General features: G+C 48.0%; 1 protein-coding gene across 4 annotated transcripts in view; it reads left to right on the forward strand.

Annotated features, from left to right (window-relative positions):
- Positions 1–21,774, forward strand: part of PIK3C2B (phosphatidylinositol-4-phosphate 3-kinase catalytic subunit type 2 beta) — a 71,633-nt gene that overhangs the window by 4,473 nt on the left and 45,386 nt on the right. For 2 of the 4 annotated variants that reach the window (XM_055369029.2, XM_019029259.4), the window contains 2 exons: positions 97–212; positions 19,505–20,521. In XM_055369029.2, the coding sequence (XP_055225004.2) occupies positions 19,589–20,521 (933 nt within the window). In that variant the 5' untranslated portion in view covers positions 97–212; positions 19,505–19,588. The remainder of the gene's footprint in view (positions 1–96; positions 213–19,504; positions 20,522–21,774) is intronic. The other 2 variants (XR_010134983.1, XM_019029260.4) reach the window with 1 other exon arrangement.

The following is a 21,774-nucleotide window of genomic DNA, read 5'->3' on the forward strand; positions in this document are numbered from 1 at the left end:
TCATTCCTCAAGCCTCGCTAAGCCAAGCCCACCAGGAAGAAGCTTGAGTGGAAGCATTCTCTCCAGCCACATCTTTCTCTCTTTCTCTCGTACTAGATGGCGTCCTTTGCAGCAAACTGTAAGTTATAAGGATGAGGGAAGAAGAGTAGAGGGCCAAAAGGATTCCATTTTGAGGAAAAACTACAGTTTGCCTTGCCAGGTAGAAGAATCAGGTATGAGTTCTTTTTGTCTCAGGTAATAAACTAACCAAAGCCCAGATAGTAGTAATGATGGAGCCCTTCAACTATTGACGTCTCCCTAAGAGCCCTCATTTTCTGAAAGCAGAGTGTTTGTCCCATTCCTGACTCGCCATGCTGTGTGTCTCCCAGAGAGTGAAAGAAATTGATGTGACTGCGAGCACCAGTAGAGTGGATTTAATTCTCACCAAGAAAAGGGAGGTGGTTTGCAAATGGGTTGTTTTGGGATCCTGGGAGAAGAACATTGTAGCCAGAGATATTAGATTTTCACTCTAGACTTAAAGGAGGCAGATTTTTTTTTTTAAATTAAAAGATAGGGGCCAGGAATAGTGGCTTATGCTGTAATCTTAGCACTTGGGAGACTGACATGGGATGATCACTTGAGCCCGGGAGTTTGAGACCAGCCTGGGCAACATAGCAAGACCTTGTCTCTACTAAAAATAAAAATAAAAACAATTAGGGTGTGATGGCGCACACTTGTGGTCTCAGCTACTCAGGAGGCTGAAGTGGGAGGATCTTTTGAGCCCAGGAGTTTGAGGCTGCAGTGAGCTATAATTGCACCACTCTGATTGCATCCAGGTTTCACTCTAGCCTGGGTGACAGAGTGAGACCCTGTCTCTGAAAATAATAATAATAATAAAGAGCTTGTACAATTAACTTGAGAGGAGCCAAAATTTGAGTCTAGGTCAGGAAACCTCTAGAACCTGTGTTCCTTCTGTGCTATGCTGAAGGGGACTGTGAGAAAAAAAATGTTCATGAGGCTTGAGTCCTGAATGAGATGGAGCTTCCCCAAGAGCCAGTAATGACACAAGTGGTTCTTAAAGTCATTTCTGGAAGACGATAGGATCACAAGGGTTTAAGTCTATCAGATCATGTTAAAAAGGAACTCATTCATTTATTCATTAATTTGACTAACATCTTGATTGTTTACTAGTGACTTTAGGTACTTTTAAGTCATTGAGTGGGGGAAATATGGGTTGCCTTGTGAACTCATAAGTGGGGCCTTTTTGATGGTCAGACTTCTTGGAGGAAATTAAGTGTTTGCAGAGATCTGAACAATGAGTAGGAATTGGGGCAGGATGGGGAATGGAGTGTGGTGAACGAGGTGAACTGAAAGCAGTTTAATCTCACCAGAGCCACTGAAGGAGTTTGCATTTTATCTTTTGGGCATTCATTCCACCATTGTACATTGAACGCACTGACACTCTTCTACGTGCACAGCAGTGAAGAGGACAGGTAAAACCCTTGCCTAGTGCTTGGTGTTCTGAGAAAACTTAGTTCACTCATAGTTCTTAGTCCACTAAGAGTAGTTCACTAAGAATTAAACCAAGCTTTTTAATGTTACTGACAGGAATTCTATACTGATAGATAGGGAATTACTTGGAGAGATTCTCTAGTTGAACGCAAGGAAAGTTTGAGAAGGACTCTCATGGTAATCCTATAGATTATACAGGGTAGAGACAAAAGGTGGGTTAATGATTGGTTGATTGTTCATTCAGCAAAAACATCTTCAGTGCCTCTGCTCATTCATTCTTACATTTATTCACTCATTCATCAAATGAGGGGCAGTGCAAGTTCGGCAGATGGTTAAGAGCACGGCTTTGGAGCCAGATTACTTGGGTTCAAAGCCTGGCTCCACCACTTACAAGCTGTATGACCTTGGAAAAGTTATTTAATTTATCTGTGCATCACTTTCCTCATACGTAAGATGAGGGAAATAATAATACCAGGCAAAATTTGTTGTAAAATGAAATAATTAATGAACTACTTAGAGCAGTGCCTGATGCATGTAAATGGTGACTCAACAGCTCATGGTTCTTGTAATTATTATTCCTCAATAGCAGGTTTGTGCTAAATTCTAGGAATACAACCTTGAATTGAATGTGGTCCCTGACTTTGAGGGAACCACATGGCACCCCCCTCCCGCCCAAAATGCAGGTAAATGGATGAATTTCTTCATGGAGTGGGGTAATCCTATAAGCTCAATATGAATCGATTGTGATAAGGTGCCCCAAGAGTTATATATATACAGTCTTAGGCAGCATTTCCCAGCATCTTAATATATACAGTCTTAGGCAGCATTTCCTAGAGATTATGGAAACTAGAACTGTGGTGTTTATTATTTTGGAGATCTCTAAACTTAAGAATCTGATAAATGCTATGGGGTGTCTACTTGGAAAAATACATTACAATTTTGCCTTCAAACAGCCTCCAAACCTCTGATCCTATGATGAGGAGCTGTTAACTCTTCTCCTCTGGGTTGGTCAGACCACGCTGAGAACACAGTATTAACAGCATGTACTTTGTGTAAAACATTGTGCTAAGTATCCTGGGGGAGACAAAGATAAATACGAGGTAATCCATGCAGTTTAAAGGCTTAGCGGAAAAGAATGTTTTGTATGTAATGAGGTGTTTGTAGATACATGTTGAAATGATAAAAGTAAGAATGTTCATCTTGAGCAATGGAACGAGATTTATCTATACAAAAATTTAAAAATTAGCCAGACATGGTGGTGCGCACCTGTAGTCCTAGCTACTTGAGAGGCTGAGGTGGGAGGATCACTTGACCTGGGGAGTTCGAAGTTACAGTGAGCTATGATTGCACCACTGCACTCCAGCCTGGGCAACAGAGTGAAACCCTGTCTCTTTAAAAAACAAACATAGAGGCTGGGCGCAGTGGCTTACGCCTGTACCAGCACTTTGGGAGGCTGAGAAGGGCGAATCAACTGAGGTCAGGAGTTCAAGACCAGCCTGGCTAACATAATGAAACCCTGTCTCTACTGAAAATACAAAAATTAACTGGGCCTGGTGGCATGTGCCTGTAATCCCAGCTACTCTGGAGGCTGAGGCAGGATAATTGCTTGAATCCGTAGGTGGAGATTGCAGTGAGCGGAGATTGTGCCACTGAACTGCAGCCTGGGCAGCAGAGCGAGACTCCATCTCAAAAACAAACAAAAAAACAAACAAAAAATGAAGGATGTTACTTAAAAGTTGTGTTGGTAACTGTGTTAATAAATAAATAAGAGGTAATCTTTTTTGAGATGGAATCTCCCTCAGTCGTCCAGGCTGGAGTGCAATGGCGCAATCTCGGGTCATTGCAACCTCCGTCCTCCAGGATCAGGCGATTCTCCCACCTCCGCCTCCCAAGTAGCTGGGATTACCGGCACCTGCCTTCATGCCCGGCTACTTTTTGTATTTTTGTAGAGATGAGGTTTCACCATGTTGGCCAGGCTAGTCTTGAACTCCCTACCTCAGGTGATCCATCTGCCTCAGCCTCCCAAAATGCTGGAATTACAGGCATGAGCCACCGTGCCCAGCCATCTTTATTCGTTTTTTTTTTTGTTTTGTTTTGTTTTCTTTTTTTTTTTTTTTTTAAGACTGAGTCTCACTCTGTCACCCAGGCTGGAGTGCAGTGGCACTATCCCAGCTCACTGCAACCTCCACCTCCCGGGTTCAAGTGATTCTCCTGCCTCAGCCTCCTGAGTAGCTGGGATTACTGGCGCACATCACCATGCCCAGCTAACTTTATATATTTAGTAGAGACAGGGTTTCACCATGTTAGCCAGGCTGATCTGGAATTCCCAACCTCTGGTGATCCGCCCGCCTCGACCTCCCAGTGCTGGGATTACAGGCGTGAGCCACCATGGCCAGCCTTATTCTTAAGATTAGTGGGCTAATGTCTATAAAAGTGCTTTGTAGCTATAAATACCTATACAAATAAAAGCTATTATTTTTATTCTAGTCACTAGTAGGGATAATCCAAAGCAGAATGCACATAAATGCAGTAGAGCACGTTGAAAATTATAAAAATATTCAAAAGAGCAAAGTCACTTTTATTCATGGGGGATGTGCAGGCATTGTTCTTATATTACAGCCATCGCACATCCCCCATGAATAAAAGGGTGCAGTGGCTCACGGCTGTAATCCTAGCACTTTGGGAGGCCGGGGCGGGCAGATCGCTTGAGTTTGAAATCAGCCTAGGCAACGTGGTGAAACCCCATCTCTACCAAAAAGACAAAAAATTAGCCAGGTGTGGTGGCGACCATGTCTGTAGTCCCAGCTTCTCAGGAGGCTAGGATGGGAGAAGATCGCTTGGGCCTGGGAGGTGGAAGTTGCAGTGAGCCAAGATCCTGCCACTGCACTGCAGTCTGGGCGACAGAGCAAGACCCTGTCTCAAAAAAAAAAAAAGGAAGAATGACATGATCAGAGCTGCCCTGTAGGAAGATTATCCTGGCAGTGGAAAGCAGATACTTTAGGGGGTCAGCAAGGAGACAGACTAGTTAGTGGTCTGTTTCAGTCATTCATCATTCAGGTGAGAAAAAGGAATAATAATTTTTTTGGTGCCCAATAAAATAATTTTTCAGGTAAAAGAATAATCATTCAGGTAGAAGAAAGGAATAACAAATTTTTTGGTGCCCAATATATGCTTTATATAGGTTATTTCACTTAAAGTCATCAGAGGCTTGGAAAGGAATGGACCAATTTAAGAGAGATTAGAACAGGAAGGCTGGGGGATTTCCTTTCCTGAAGGATTCTAAGAATGGGAGAGATAGCTGGGTGCAGTGGCTTACCCCTGTAATTCCAGCCACTTGTGAAACTGGGGTGGGAGGATTGCTTGAGACTGGGAGGTCAAGGTTGCAGTGATCCGTGATCACACCACTTCACTCCAACCTGGTTGGCAGAGTGAGACCTTGTCTCTTAAAATTAAAAAAAAAAAAAAAAAAAGACTGGAAGACTGGTTATAGCTCAGCCTGGGAAGAGCACTGGAGAAGGAGTCTAAGGACCTGGACTCCCACTTCTGGTCTCACCTCTATCACTGACCAGCTGTATGACTTCACACAGTGCCCCCTGCTCATTGGTTCTCTTGTCTACCAAACTGTGGGGTGTGTTTGTTTGCTTTGCTTGTTTGTTTATTTTTATGTTTATTTTTTTGAGTGGCCTGGGAGAGTGAAATGTTCTGGGATGGGGGTGTGGAGAGCATGGAGGTGTTCTAGAATAATCACCAACATCAGCTTAAACACTTTTTTCTTTTTTTGAGACGGAGTCTCGCTTTGTCGCCCAGGCTGGAGTGCAGTGGCACGATCTTGGCTCACTGCAACCTCCACCTCCCAGGTTCAAGCGATTCTCCTGCCTCAGCCTCCCAAATAGCTGGGACTACAGACATGCGCCACCATGCCCAGCTAATTTTTAGTATTTTTAGTAGAGACAGGCTTTCACTATGTTGGCCAGGATGGTCTCAATCTCATGACCTTGTGATCCGCTCACCTTGGCCTCCCAAAGTGCTGGAATTAAGTGAGCCACCGCGCCCGGCCATCAGCTTAAAACACTTAATCAAATGTGATGTGCCTGAGTTTCCACAACAGGATGGGAAAAAGACCATGAAGTTTGGGCTCACACGCATTTCAGCTTAACTCTTGATTCTATCATTTACAAGTTGTGTGACCTTTGGGCCAATTATTGCATCCCTTTCCTGTTTTCTACTTTCCTCTTCCATAAAAGAAGGATGATAACATCCACATTTAAGGATTGTTGTGAGGACTAAATAAGACAATACCTGGCACAAAATACCAGAGGGGGGAAAAAAAGGTATATTTCCTTCCATTTCTGTGATGCTCATATGCATGTAGTCTTCCCTCCTGTCTCCCCACTTCTCTGCCTTCCTTCTTTTTCCCTTTCACCAGCACAAAGTGTAACACCCTCACTCCTGTTGCTACAGTGGGCTGTACTAGTTTCACAGACCTTGAAATGGCACATACACGGGAAAGGTGTTTCGACACAGTTCCTATGGACTGTTGGTGCAGGATGCTTACACAGTCACACCCTGGCCGCTCATCCAGCTTAAGCAGTCAGTGAATCCCTGCTGAGAATGACCTCTGACTGTTGCTACCCTGGGAGACACTGGGCGAGGGTCACATGGGCAAGGGGCTGGTGGAATGTGAGCATGCTATACTGTGCCAGTGGTTCACCCTTCTGCCGAGTGTCCCCTTTGCTTAGTGTAGACTTAGGTTCTGTCTTAAGGACATCTGTCTCCCTTGGGACCTTCCTGTGCAAATTGGGGGGATAAGAGATCAGAGAAAGGCATCAAGGCATGTACAAAGCAACATCAAAACTAATTGACATGATTCTTTGCTCTATACCCCTCCACCTCGCTAAAGTTACTTTCTTTTTTCAAAATCTTCATGACCCATAACCATTCCACGCACAGAGATGCAAAAATGGTCAGTTAATATCCAAAGCAAAAGCATTGCTCTTGTTCCCCAGGCGACAGGGCCACCATTTTTATCAGTGTGAAACGCAGAGTATCAGGGTATTAAGGAGACACTGAGAATAAAAGTGAGGAGATATTGGAAGGCTTAACCAGGGAAGGCTTCTGAAGATCGTTTTTTTTTTTTTTTTGAGACAGGGTTCTCTGTCACCCAGGCTGGAGTGCAGTGTCTCAATCATGGCTCAGTTGAGCCTCCTATTTCAGCCTCCCAAGTAGCTGGGACTACAGGTACTTGCCACCACACCCAGCTAATTTTTGTATTTTTTGTAAAGATGGAGTCTCACTATGTTTCCCAGGCTGGCCTCAAACTTATGGGCTCAAGCGATCATCCTGCTTTGGCCTCCCAAAATGCTGGGATTGCAGGTGTGAGCCACTGTGCCTGGCCTTTCTGAGGATCTTGAATTCAGATGGAAGCAGGAGAGAGAGAAAGCAGGAGGAAGAGAAAGGCACCCCCAGTGGTAGCCATGGCTCTGGGACCCTAAGAGTCAGGTGCAAATGGAAATAGGGATGGGGAGTCCATACCACGCTGTACGTGCAGGTGAGCAGGGCTAAGGGGAAACTGAAACCTACTGCTGCAACATGTCTAGGGGTGACCAGGCTGACATGGGCAGTCCTTCTGGGATCCCCTGTGGTCTGGCACCATCAGGACCACTGCCTTCTTCCCCTTCCCCCCATCGAGGTATTCTTCCTGTGGTTTGAGGATTCTGGGACACCACAGGCATCTTGGAGAATATCTTGTTTCTCAGTTCTTTTTTTTTTTTTTGAGACAGAGTGTAGTGCAGTGGCGCGATCTTAGCTCACTGCAGCCTCTGCTTCCTGGGTTCAAGAGATTCTTCTGCCTCAGACTCCCAAGTAGCTGGTGTTACAGGCACCCACCACCACACCAGCTAATTTTTGTATTTTTGGTGGAGACGGGGTTTCACCATGTTGCCCAGGCTGGTCTCGAACTCCTGACCTCAGTCTGCCCACCTCGGCCTCCCAAAGTGCTGGGATTACAGGCATGAGCCACTGCACCCAGCCTTCAGTTCTCTCTTAAGGCGTTGCATCCTGAGTAGGGTTTCTCCTTTGACCTGGCTAAAGCAGAATCCTTGGTCTTCCCGCTGGGTTCAGTGTCCTTGACTGACCCTGGAGCAGGATATCCTTCTGGCCTGCTACCAGGAAGAATGGAGGCTCCCAGCTTGGGAACTGCATGGCTGTAGGCAGAGGACCATGGCCACCTGGATCAACCTGGGCTAAGAATAGCCAAGGCCAGGGTTTGGAGGGGTCAGTGCCTTAAAGGGGCAGGCTGCCCAGTGGGCAGCATTGTGGGGACTGTACTCTAGAGGGGCAAGAGGTTCCTACACTCAGGAGCAGAGACCAGGGGGAGACCATGGAGCTATGGGGCCTAACAGAGAGCACCCCATCTTTTCATGGCTCATTCCTCCCTGGGAAAATAGAAGTCTTACCATTTCCAGGGCCTGTTGGGTTGGGTGCTCCCCTCCTTAGACTCTGCTTTTTAATGCAAATGTCCCTGGGAGGGACTAACACCTTGGCCTCTCACACCCCTGTGTAAATGAGTATCAGATGTTTAGGGGTGTTTCATTTTTCTGTTTTTCTCTGGATTGAAAGACTGGAACTGCTTGAAAACCAGTGTCCCTTTCCTTTCCTACCCTGGTCTGTGGGGACCCCACGGCTTCTTTACACCTTCCTGATTTAGGGAATGACCGGCCACCCAGGGAGGCCTGCCAGAAGGCCTGGGGGCATTTGGGAGAGGGCTCTTGTGAAGCTCTTCTGCCTGAGGCTCCTTCTGTGGCATTCTCTTTGCCTGAGTGCCCTCAGCCTGCTGGAATGCAGAGAACAGCCTGCTTGGGGAAGGGCCGGAGCTGCCCCCTGGTGCTGAGAGGGCCTGTTTTCCTTTTTCTTCTGGGTTTAACCTTTTTTCTCAGACTTCTTTGCCAGTGACACTAAGAATGTGACCTCGGCATGGTGGCTCATGCCTGTAATCCCAGCACTTTGGGAGGCCCAGGCAGGTGGATCATGAGGTCAGGAGATCGAGACCATCCTGGCTAACATGATGAAACCCCGTGTCTACTAAAAATACAAAAAATTAGCTGGGCATGGTGGCGGGTGCCTGTGGTTCAGGAGGCTGAGGCAGAGAATTGCTTGAACCTGGGAGGCGGAGGTTGCAGTGAGCGGAGATCACGCCACTGCACTCAGCCTGGGCAACAGAGCGAGACTATGTCTCAAAAAAAAAAAAAAAAAAAGAATGTGGCCTTATGGGTCTAGGCCAGCTTCCTCTCTTCTCTTCTGGGAGAGCTGGTGAGGGAGTGAGTGAGCAGGAGGGTGTGTGTCGAGGGAGAGCAGGGTGTGTATGGGGAGGGTGTGAGGGGTATGGGATAAGCATGGGAGGTGTGTGGTGTGTATGTAGCGGGGAGACATAGATGTGTGTGTGGGGTACAGGGGGACAAGTATGTGGAGGGGTTGGGGGTTACACATGGTTTGTGTGATCCCTATGGCTTCAGGTCCCCAAGAGTGACTGTAATCTATTACGGATTGCCTTGATATTTGAGGAGTTAGCATTAACTGAAGATATCCTGCTTTATCATTAGACTCTGAGTCTAGCTTGCTGGTTGAGGAACACCATGATGGCACAGGGACAGTGGGCTGGGCTGTGGGCACGTGGTGGAGAGCCTTCCTATCCCAAGGGAGGAAAGAAGCGTGGCGCGGGGGCTGGTCGGCGCCTTAGCCGGTTCCCATGAATGGCTGGCTCTGCCTTTTTCTGCTTGACTTCCTTTGGCCCTTCTCAGAGCTGAGCAGGTGGCTGTCAGCTGCCGGCAGCCCACCACCCACACAGCCTGGCCCTGCCCATTGGCTCCTGCACCCAGGCTTACAGGCAGTCACCCCCATCCGCCCCACAGACAGCACCACCACCTGGGAGCTGCTGGCCCTGCCTCCTCTACTCTTATGTGTGTGATCCTTCTGGGTACTGGGGCTCTGGCATATCTGTGCTGAGTGTATACTTGCAGGGGAGAGCACAGGGCTGGGGCCAAGAGTGTTTCTGAGTATTCCCACCATGCCAGCCTCCCTTCATCGGGTCTACAATCTTTTCCCAACTCTGGAACAGCTCCAGTTGGAGAGACAGTACAAAGTCACTTAGCCTTAGTGGTCCTCCCTCTCATCTGGGACAGAAAGGAGGACCCTGTCTTCAAGACCAGAGAGAACCTTTTGGACATCTGAGAAACGTGCTACCAGAAAGCACCCTAACAATCATTATAATTGAACAAATTGGAGACACTTGCTCAAAAAGCAAGTGTCAGCCCAGCAAGGATGTCTTCCTTCTGGAGGATGGTCTCACTGGCATTATTCAGTGCTCTCTGGTCAGTCCAGTGCCTCTGCAGTTACCCCGATGTACATCCTCGTCCCCTTGGAATGGGGCTGGGCCCTCGTTTGAAGTACGCCTCCACACTGCCTCCTTGCTCCTTGCAGACCTGGATGGGTTAGCCCAGCCCCGCCGAGCCCAGTGCAGAAGACCTGCGGAGGCAGCTCCTTTGCCGTGGCCTCTCCTGTCCTCTCTCTGATGAGCCCTCCAGGCAGAGCAGAGCCTTGTTGTTATGTTGTTTCCTCACTTTGGTGCCCTGGCTGGATGGGAACAGCTGGGACTTGCTTTATGGACTCTGCTGAACAGGCTGGCATCCTCCAGGGAGTTTTCCCTGCCCACACAGGAATGAATCCTGCAGAACTGGATTCCCAAGGGCATGAGCTAAGGAAGCTGAACTGAGGCTGGAGGTGACAGTGGTGACAATCTGGGCCTTGCAGAAGACCTCAGTTTATAGGAAGCAAATGCTGTGTCGAGGCAAAGCTGAGGAGGGTGGTAGATGGGGGAGGCCAGGCCTAAAGAGAGCTACTGTATCTTCGTCTCTAACTCCACCCATTTTCTGTGTCCTCTTTCAGAGGACCTTCCTTTATACTTCACAGCATCTACAGTATTTTCAGAGCGTTTAGGGTTTCCTAGGTGTTGCTTTTTGGAAATTCTGTGGTTGTTTTTCTGATACAGGATGGGCTGGTGTGAAAGTTGTGTGTAAAGAAGTTCCCTCGGTGGTCTCCTCAGCTGGAGGCCAAGGTTGGTCAGGGGAGGTAATCCTGGGACCTTCCCTGTCCCCCTACCTTTCTCTGGAAGGCCAAGAAAGCTGGAGGAGTCCCTCATAACTACCATGCCCTTAGAGGGAACCTGGGGTGAACTGGATGAGAAGGATTGGTTCTTGGGTGAGGGAAGAGGGGAGGAGGAAGCAGGAAGTAGGAACCAGACAGAGATGTAGCTGCTCTGGCTCCTGGGATGATTCCTGGGTTAGAAATACACATAACTGCCAAAGCTTTTCTTCCTTCTTTGCCAAATGTTCCATTCAGTTGATTGCCAGCTTCTGGTCCCTGACCCTGCAATCAAAATTGCCAACTCTAGAGGAAGGAAAGTTTTTAGAGGAGCCACAAGCTGCCTCACCTCTTCCATCCTGGTCTCTCCTCATACGCAGAGCCCACAGTCTACAGGGTATGTAGCAGGAGCTATGATCTCCAAGGATTCTATGTGTGTGCATGAGACCAAATGGTTTCTGAGCTAGAATCGGGGTCTCTGAGTTGGAGTCAGCAGTGCATGCAGACCTGACTTTATGTGGCTGTGTCCCACAGGCTCCAAGCTTCTGTCCCTCTGATTGTCTAGGACCCAGAAAGATTTCCATTAAACTCTTGTGTGCACTTTGGCTTCAAATTAATGGAGAGTCCAGGGTATGGTATGCCCAGAGAGTAGAATAATGGAGAGTAAGTCCTGGTAGGAAATGCCAGACCATGTGCGGCTGCTTTAGTTTAGCTATAGAGGTTACTAGAGAGGGGATGTATAAGTGGGAAGAAAACACAAGCTGTTATTTTGTCTTCTCACATTTGGAACTAGATGAGAGGCACCCAGAGGGCATGCACACTAGAGAAGAGAAAGACCTTATGGATGCATGTGATTCTGTAATAGACCTGCCATCAAAAAAGCTTATAGAGCTTTTTTGTGGTTTTTCCATAAGGTTTTTCCAACCTGTGGGTTTTCCATAAGGAAGCAGGGATCAGATGCACATCTGTTGGAGGCTGGGGGAGCCGGCTTGCTTGACCTTAATACACCTCCCTGCTGTAGGAGTCGGATTCCTGGCAGTGTGTTGATGTTCCCTGTTAGAGCCAGGCTGTGGGAGGGGCAGTTGGAGCCAGCGGCATGTGTGTGGAGTGAGATGCGAGGCAGGGTCCCTGGCTGCAAAGGAGGTGGGATTGGGGGTATGGGTGAGTGTGGGTGCTGGGGGATGGGCAGAAGTGGAGGTCCTCTCTGAAGAGAAAAACCTGGACACCAAAGGGTTTAAGTCCTAATGGCCTCTGACTCCCTGACCCTGCCTGTCCTTAGGGGAAGTGCTGAGGGTCCCTTCCTGGGGAAGTCCTAGAGCTGAGTCTCTCCCCTTAGTAAAATCTACTGAAAATCAGGATGCCCAAGACTGGGGGCTTGAAACCCTGCATGTTCTTCACCGCCTTGCTTGAGAGCTTTCCATTTTCCCTGCCCACTGAAGATGGTCCAAGACATGCAGTACCTTCTTGCTTCCTGCTTTACACCCCAAGAGGGGATTGAATTCTTTATGTCTGTGTCTGCCACCTTTGCTAGATTGTAAGCTCCCTGGAATTGTGCCATAGTCATCTGAATACTTGTAGTCTTTAGATACGTATGTGCCTGGCCTGGCATGTAGCTGATACTCAACACCCTTTGGGATCCAATCTGTGGCTCAGGGTATGGGGAAGAGATGACCCAGTCCCCTCTAGATTCTCCCAGTCCCAAGCAGAACAATTCTGTTAGGGTGCCTTCCAGCAAGACAGCAGGAACCCTCACCACCCACTGGCTCCAGTGGTGGCCCCTGGGCTCCTCCCTCTTTGGCACAGGGACTAAACAGAGCCAGCTCCACTGGAGGGAGTGCCCTCTCCTTTCTTTCCACCCTTTGACTCTGAACCATTGTGTCACTGTGTCCTGACCCCATTTCCTCCCCAGCCCTCAGCCATCTGTGGGCAGCTGTGAGACTGAGTTTGGTGCCTGGTGCAGCTCAGACCCTGGCACCGACCTGCTTGGCCATAGGCATGTCCTCTTGTTTCGTCAGCTGACTGGTGCTTTTTGGGGTGCCTCTACCCAGGTCCTCTTGTCTTCCTGAGAGTTCTGAAATCCTCTTCTGTGGGGTCAAACCTGGCTGCACATTTGAATCACTTTAGGGGCTATTGAAGCATCCAGCATCCAGGGACTCACCCTACTGAGTCAGAACTTCCAGAGGAGAGGTCGGGAATGTGTATATTTTTAAAGCCTCGCAGATGACAATTGCGGTCACTCAAATGTGGAGTGTGCATTAGATAATATTATTGTTGTCAATGTTAAGTTTTGTGGGTGTGCTCATGGCATTGTGTTTTACATAGGAGAATGCCCTTGCTCTTAGAGATTCAGGCTGAAGTTTTTAGAGGCAAAGTGTTTCTTACAAACGCTTTGCAAAGGGCATCTTACTTTTAAATGGTAAAGCAGAGCAAGAAAGAGAGCAAATGTGGAGAAATGTTAACAATTATTGCAGGCAGGTGGTGAAAGAAAACTGGCTGTAACAGACCTTCTGGACGATTTCCATCTGTTTTCTAAGAGGTGGACGTTAGGAGAGAACGCAGCCTGAACCACCAAGGTGTATAACTCCAGGAGGCACCATTCACATGGTTTTCATTTTTGTGGTCGGGGGTATCATTCACATAGAATACAATGTGTGGGGTGCCCCCTAGAGTTGTGCGACATAGTGGCATTGGCCCCAGCCATCTCTCCCTGGATGGGCTGCAGAGTAGCAGAGACACAGGCCCTGATCTACCCTTCCTCTTTCAAGGGACCGACATGGCTATTTGTTTTTATACAGAATCCCTAGTAGCCCTTGAAGACTAAGGGAATGGAGCAATCTTAATTTAAATTTAAATTTAATTTAATTCAATTTGAGACAGGGTCTCTGTTACTCAGACTGGAGTGCAACGGCACGATCACGGCTCACTGTAGCCTCAAACTCCCAGGTCCAAACGATCCATCCACTTAACCCTTCCCAGTAGCTGGGACTATAGGTCCATGCCACCACACCCAGCTATTTTCCCCCCCTCCATAGGGATGGTCTTGAACCCTGGGCTCAAGCAATCCCCCCGCCTCGGCTTCCCAAAGTCCTGGGATTACAGACATGAGCCACCACGCCTGGCCCGAGAGCAATTTCTAATGTAGAGCCTGACAGAGAGAGAATTGAATTGGGGAAGGGGGGAGGCAGGAAACATGAAACCCTGATTCCTAAAATACTTTCTGCATGTCCTCTAGTCCTGGAAAATGAAATCTAGGGCTTGAATTTTTAGAGGAAGCCAGCTCGCTGTGTTTCAAGGTCGCTGGGACTGGTTGCTCCTGTCTTTCCGTCTCTGGAGTTCCCTTGTGTCTGGCTGCTGCTCTCTGAACCTTCGCTTCACCTTGGGGGTGGCCTTCCTGGTCCTGTGGGGGATGCTGTTTGTCTTATTTCCTTACTGCCACCTCTCAGCATCATAGTGAGCTGAGTGCTGAGCCTTTGGGAGGAGCATTGCCAGTGTGGCCCTGGGCGTGAGATCTGTCAGAGGGCTGGGCTTCTTTCCCTGTGTGGCTGAGACAGTCTAGTGGCGGCCTGGCCCAGAGCCAGGAGGATGATGGTTAGAGAGGGGTAGCTTGCCTTTCCTCTGTCTGAATTCCAGTCTGGGAAGAGCTTCAGGAACAGTGCCTGCTTGGATCACCCTGGGACCTTTCCTTCTCTTTCCTGTGACTTTGGAGTCCTCTGAGAGATTTGACCTAAGGAATCAGTAGGTTGGAATCAAGGAATCCCAGAGCTGGAAGGGACTGTGTGTGGTTTTCTTGCCATCCTTGCACCTGCCTTACAGATGCCATTCCAACCTGGTTAGTTCCAAAACCCAGTCCTGTGTCTGAAGGATACTAAGGAGCACACCACCTACATCCTGACCACCCATCTCCAAGTCTGAAAATTCCCCACCTCCCAGAAGGTTCTGCCCTGACATTCCAGTTCAAGCTCAGTGGAAATGATGGGAATTTGGAACTTGAGGAACATAGTAGGGGTGATGGATCCATAAACATGTACTTTTGAATAAAATTTCTTAAGCCTGTGTTTGAGATATACACTGGTTGCTATTGGGAGCCAATAGCAAATAGCAAATTGGAACAATTTGAACCAAGTCACGGAGGTATCACATACGTGGTCATGAATGGTTGGAGGTGAGAGGGAGAGCAGGGCAGGAGAGAGTCTTATAGAGAAATCAGAGAGCCTTTGAAATATCTTAGGCAGGAAGCGAGGTGATCAGATTTACATTTTAGGAAGAGCCCTCAGGATGTTCTGTGAAAAAGCCTTGAAGAGGCCAAGGTTAGTAGGGGGAAGGACTATTAGGAGGCCATTGTAATAGCCCAAACGAGAGAAGATAAGGGCTTCAATTAGGGCAACCACAGTTAGGATAGAAGGAAAGATTAGCTTTGGGAAGTATTGAGGAGGAAAAGGTGGCAGGCCTTGGCAATTAAAGAGAGGGGTGAAAGGAAGGGGGACTCTAGGATGACTGCAGGATTTTTAGCTTGGGGTACTGGGTGGTGCCATTCACCACAATGGGGAACCAGGAGCAAGGAGCAGATTGTGGGGAGGAATGAAGATGATAGTTGAGTTTTGGACATTTGGATTTTGAGATGTGAGTGGGCATGTAAACTTGAAGGAGAGATACATATTTGGAATCATCAACATGTGAGTAGTATGGATAGGAAACAAGAATAGATGAGATTGCCCAAGCAGAGCGGGTAGAGTTAACAGTAAGCTGAGAATAGAATCCTGAGCCAACAGCAACATTTCAGGGGTGGACAAAGGAAGAGGAAGACAAAGAAGGAGGAGATGGAGAACAAGAAAAAAATATCTTCATGAAAGCCAGGGGGAGAGGGTTTAAGGAAGAAGGGAATGGTTTGGAGAGCCAAATACAGCAGCAATGTCCAGGCAGGTGGAAATGGCTACCGGACTGGGCAGCCCAGGCATTGTTGCTGGAGCAGTTTTAGTGGGATGTGGGGGGCAGACACCAGATTACAATGAGTTAAAGAGTAAACGGGAAGGGAGAATTTGGAAACATCAGGTGTAGTCCATTCTCTGGAAGCTTGGCTGAGAACGGAAGGATGAACAGAGAGGACAAAAAGTCAAGGGGAGCCAGGCACGGTGGCTCACGCCTGTAATCCCAGCACTTTGGGGGGCTGAGGCGGGCGGATCACCTGAGGTCGGGAGTTCGCGACTAGCCTGACCAACATGATGAAACTCTGTCTCTACTAAAAATACAAAATTAGCTGCACGTGGTGGCGCATGCCTGCAATCCCAGCTACTCGGGAGGCTGAGGCAGGAGAATCGCTTGAACCCGGGAGGCGGAGCTTGCGGTGAGCCGAGATCGCGCCATTGCACTCCAGCTTGGGCAGCAAGAGCGAAACTCTATCTCAAAAAAAAAAAAAAAAAAAAAAAAAAAGTCAAGGGGAGGTGTTTAGGGTTCGGAGTTTTTCCTTTCTTGTTAAGATTAGGTGAAGCATGTTTATGTGCTGAAGAGAAAAACCATGTTAAGGAGAAGAGATTGAAGATACAGGAGAGGGAAGGGAAATCCATGGAGCATTATCCTAGAGATGAAGTGGATGGGGCAAGAGCAGAAGAGGATTATGCCTCAGCAGGAGGCAGGAATCTGCTTCCCCTGGGCCAAAAGGAAGAAAGTGAAGCTGAGTGCAAGTATGCATAAGTGGGTGTTGGAAGAGAGGCTCGAAGTTGAAAAAGATTATTTCCAGTGGCCTGAATTTTCCTTCTTACAATAGTGCCTGCTAAGGCAAATCTTAATACTCTGCTTGTCCTAGCTCAGCGCTGAAAATACACAGTCATTCTCTGGATTAACATACTTAAGCCCAATCCAACTTTGAGCATTTATCTGGTATCTCCTGTCTATAAGGCACTAGGCCCTCCTTTTCCTGGGACTAGTCTCCCAGCTCTAGGCAGCTAGGTTCTGGATATCTCCATCTGCTTATGCTACTCCTTTGAATTTCAAATAGCAAGACTCCCTCATACCCACTGTGGATAAAAAGTGATCTGTAAGGAGCTGTGGAAAGGCAGAGAAATTAAGTTAACAGTGAACTGCTTTAGATACTCTGAGGCTGGGCTTGGGCCGGTCTGTCCTTGGTGAACTAATTCCTAAGTGTAATAGTTGTCAGATTCACTGAGCCAGAACCCTTCAGACCAGGGTCCTGTGCCTATACCTGACAGATGTACCAGGGTCCTGGGAGGGCACCCCAGGGTAAGGGATACCTTTGTCCTAACTTATTTTGAATCTAAGCAACTTGCCACCCAAGAGTCTATCTGAGCCTTTTTCCTATTGATGTTTTCAACATTCTAATCATGAGGTGTAATTTCATGTTTGTTACCTGTTGGGTGAAGCAGTACAATAGAATGAACATTTTCTGATAATTTTTATGAAACTGTCAACCTCTTGGCTGCTGATGCTAAGAGTCAGAAGTGACTACTTCACACTGGTCTCCCCCAGCCTAATCACAAACACACATTCATAGATCCACAGTTCTGAGGTTGGGCTACACATTAGAATCTCCTGGGGAGTTTTAAAAAAATACCATTACCCTACCACAGAGCAATTAAATCAGAATCTCTTGAGAGTATTCAGGCTTCAGTACTTTGTGTTTTTTTAGACAGAGTTTTGCTCTTGTTGCCCAAGCTGGAGTGAAATGATGCACTCTCAGCTCACTGCAACCTCCGCCTCCCGGGTTCAAGTGATTCTCCTGCCTCAGCCTCCTGAGTAGCTGAGATTATAGACGTGTGCCACCACACCTGGCTAATTTTTTGTATTTTTAGTAGAAACGAGGTTTCACCATGTTAGCCAGGCTGGTCTCGAACTCCTGACCTCAGGTGATCCGTCCACCTCAGCCTCCCAAAGTGCTGGGATTATAGGCGTGAGCCACCGTATCTGGCCGGGCTTCGGTACTTTTTAAAAGTTCCCCCAGTCGGGCCGGGTGCGGTGGCTCACGCCTGTAATCCCAGAACTTTGGGAGGCCGAGCTGGGTGGATCACGAGGTCAGGAGATCAAGACCATCCTGGCTAACACGGTGAAACCCCATCTCTACTAAAAATACAACAAATTAGCCGGGCGTGGTGGTGGGTGCCTGTAGTCCCAGCTACTCGGGAGGCTGAGGCAGGAGAATGGCATGAACCTGGGAGGTGGAGCTTGCAGTGAGCCGAGATCCTGCCACTGCACTCCAGCCTGGGTGAAAGAGTGAGACTCCATCTCAAAAAAAAAAAAAAGTTCCCCTAGTGTTGCTAATGTTGCAGCTGGGGTTGAGAACCACTGGGCCAGACTGACCTTGTCATTACCACCATTTGTTGAGTGCTTCTCAACTCTGTTCACGTCATGTCTTCTAGAGAAAAGGATACCACCACTGAAGTAAGTGGAAGCACTGGCCTGGAGATCCAGTGTGGCTTCCTGAGGGCTGGGGGAAAAAATCAATATTTTGGCACACCTGTAAGACATCAGGTAGCCGGGTCTCACCTGTTGGCAAGCTTTGTTTTATTTTATATATTGGTGTATTTTGGGAGGATCCTAGTGCAAGCTGAGTAATTACAAGGTCCGTTTCACAGGGTTCTCTTGTACTTTTCATTTATAGTTTTATTGAGGCATAATTGACATATAATAAAATATACAGATTGAAAGTGTGTAATTTGATAAGTTTTGACATGTGAGTATACCAATGAAGCCATGACCACAATCAAGATAATGAACATATTCATCACCTCCAAAGGTTCCCTTGTGTCCCTTTGTAATCCACCCCTCTTTCCACTCTGTCCCCCAGATACTGCTGATCTGCTTTCTGTCATTATAGATCAGTTTGCATTTTCCAGAATTTTATATAAATGGAATCATATGTACTCATACTGTTTTGTCTGGCATCTTTTACTCAGCAAAGCTATTTTAAGATTAGCCTTGTTATTGCATTTGTCAATAATTCATTCCTTTTTATTGCCAAGTAGTATTCAATTGTATAGACATCACATTTTAAAAAATCCATTCACTGTTGATGGACATTTTGGGATATTACAAATAAAACTGCTGTGGATATTCATGAACAAGTCTTTGTGTAGACATATGCTTTTATTTTTCTTGGATAAGTAGGAGTGATAGTTGAATCCTGTGTTAGGTGTATGTTTACCTTTTTAAGAACCTGCCTGTTTTCCAAAGTGTTTGTACCATTTTACATTCCCCACCAGTAGTGTATGAGAGCTGTCCTCTTCAAATTGACTGGAGAAGCTTTGCTTCCATCTCTTCTTCTTGGCTAATAGAAGGTGCCTCTTGGCTGGGCGTGGTAGCTCACGCCTGTAATCCCAACACTTTGGGAGGCCTAGGCGGGTGGATCACCTAAGGTCAAGAGTTCGAAACCAGCCTGGCCAACATGACAAAACCCTGTCTCTACTAAAAATACAAAAATTAGCCGGGCACAGTGGTGGGTGCCTGTAATCCCAGCTACTAGGGAGGCTGAGGCAGGAGAATCACTTGAACCTGGGAGGTGGAGGTTGCAGTGAGCTGAGATCGCACCATTGCATTCCAGCCTGGGTGACACAGCGAGACTCCGTCTCAAAAAAAAAAAAAAAAAAGAGATGCCTCTCTCTCTTCTTGGGGCACAAATGACAGAGGTGAGTATAGGGATTAGGGCGCAGAGATGAGGCATGTAGAAATGAATGGATGGATAGTTGGATATAATAAATAGGTAAAGTTGTCTTGGTATCCCTTTTTTCCTCCATCTTCCTGTACATTCCATTAGTTGTACACAACGAAGAAGCAGGCACTGGCCCAGATAATATCACCTAAATTGGATTATTATGGATGATTAGTAAATCTCTCTTTGTGACTGATTGATATTTTTACCCCTCACCTGCAGGCGCCCAGACACCATGTCACAACCCTCCAGAACTGACGTTGGCAGGAAGTAGAGACTTTGTTGCCTGTGTCCCCCATCCTCACCATGTCTTCGACTCAGGGCAGTGGGGAACACTGGAAGTCCCTGGAGTCAGTGGGCATCAGCCGCAAAGAGCTAGCGATGGCCGAAGCCCTGCAGATGGAGTATGATGCCCTGTCCCGGCTCCGGCATGACAAGGAGGAGAACAGAGCCAAGCAGAACGCAGACCCCTCTCTCATCAGCTGGGATGAGCCTGGGGTAGACTTTTACAGCAAGCCAGCAGGAAGGCGGACCGACCTCAAGCTGTTACGCGGTCTCTCTGGCTCTGATCCTACCCTCAACTACAACTCACTCTCCCCACAGGAAGGGCCGCCCAACCACTCTACCTCCCAAGGGCCACAGCCTGGCTCAGATCCCTGGCCCAAAGGCTCCCTGTCTGGAGACTATCTCTACATTTTTGATGGTTCAGATGGGGGAGTCTCTTCGTCCCCAGGACCAGGGGACATAGAGGGCTCTTGCAAGAAACTATCCCCACCTCCTCTGCCTCCCCGAGCTTCTATCTGGGATACCCCTCCCCTGCCTCCCAGAAAGGGGTCCCCCTCATCCTCCAAGATCTCCCAGCCCAGTGACATCAACACTTTCTCTTTGGTCGAACAATTGCCGGGCAAACTGCTAGAGCATCGGATCCTAGAAGAGGAAGAGGTGCCGGGAGGTGGGGGTCAGGGGCGCCTACTGGGGTCTGTGGACTATGATGGTATCAATGATGCAATTACTAGGCTCAACTTGAAATCAACCTATGATGCGGAGATGTTGCGGGATGCCACCAGGGGCTGGAAGGAGGGCCGAGGGCCGCTGGACTTCAGCAAAGACACCTCTGGAAAACCCGTGGCCAGGAGCAAGACTATGCCCCCTCAGGTGCCCCCCCGCACCTATGCCTCCCGCTATGGCAACCGAAAGAATGCGACGCCTGGCAAGAACCGCCGGATTTCTGCAGCCCCGGTGAGGACCTTCTTGTGTTTCTTCTGCCTTCCTTTCTCCATGTCCTTCAGAAACAGGGACTAGTCTCTGCTGTTCTACATCCAACTCTGCCAAGTCCTTACCCCTTTAGGCCTCTCCTACCCTCTTTGGGACCCTGGCCCTGGTGGGGGAGGTCCAAGGGAGGCTTGATTAGGGGTGGACACCAGTAGAGGGAGGGCTCCTTCTCAGGGCCAGGTTTCATGTATCTTGGCCAAAACGGCCCTTCTGGGGCAGGCATTTGGGAATCCTGGTTCCTAGCGTGTGCCTGCTTCCTGATGTAAGGACTGAATTGGGAGTTATGGGATTCATTATTGACTGGCTGAATGGCCCTCTGGACCGGAGCAAGTTGCTTCCGCTTGCTCTGAGGCCCTGCTCTGCCAAAAACGCTGCGTGGCGATGAAGATCATTCACAATAGTAACCACTTGTTTAGTGCCCACTGAATGCCAGACCCTGGTCCAGATCTCCACAACAACCCTTCCTGATAGTCCAAAGCCACACAGCAAGCAATAGCAGGGCCAGCATTCAGCCCTGGCCTCTCTCGTTCCTAAGCCTTCTCTCTCCTCCTCTCCTTCTCCCTTTCTCTCTCTCTCTCTCCCTGCTCTGTTCTTTATTGTGATAAAATATACGTAACATAAAATTCGCCACAGTAACCATTTGGAAGTGTGCAGTCAGTGGCACTGACGACATTCACATTGTCATGCAACCCTTGCATTATTCATCTCTACTCATTCTCTTCTCACAATGAAAATATTTAGAAAAAATATGCAGTATGACAAATAGTTTTATTTTTATCAGTACATAGTGTAAAATAGCGAACTATCTAGGTCAAAGCCCCCAGGCAGGTGCCAGGGCAGCTCTGATCTTTTTTCTGGTTTAGGGGAGCTTCAGCAGCATCTCCTGGGTAGGACCAGAAGGCCTATTTGTGTTTCATCCTTGGTCCCTGGAAACCCTGGCTGCAAGGAGTCAAGAGACAAGTGACACCCCCATGGCTGATGCCTTCTTCTTTTTTTTTTTTTTTTGAGATGGAGTCTCGCTCTGTCACCAGGCTTTAGTGCAGTGGCGCTATCTTGGCTCACTGCAGCCTCTGCCTCCCGGGTTCAAGAGATTCTCCTGCCTCAGCCTCCCAAGTAGCTGGGATTACAGGCACCTGCCACCATGCCCAGCTAATTTTTGTATTTTTAGTAGAGATGGGGTTTCACCACATTGGCCAGGCTGGTCTTGAACTCCTGACCTC

The sequence above is a fragment of the Gorilla gorilla genome, chromosome 1 (genome assembly GCF_029281585.2).
Source record: "Gorilla gorilla gorilla isolate KB3781 chromosome 1, NHGRI_mGorGor1-v2.1_pri, whole genome shotgun sequence".
Lineage (NCBI taxonomy): Eukaryota > Metazoa > Chordata > Mammalia > Primates > Hominidae > Gorilla > Gorilla gorilla.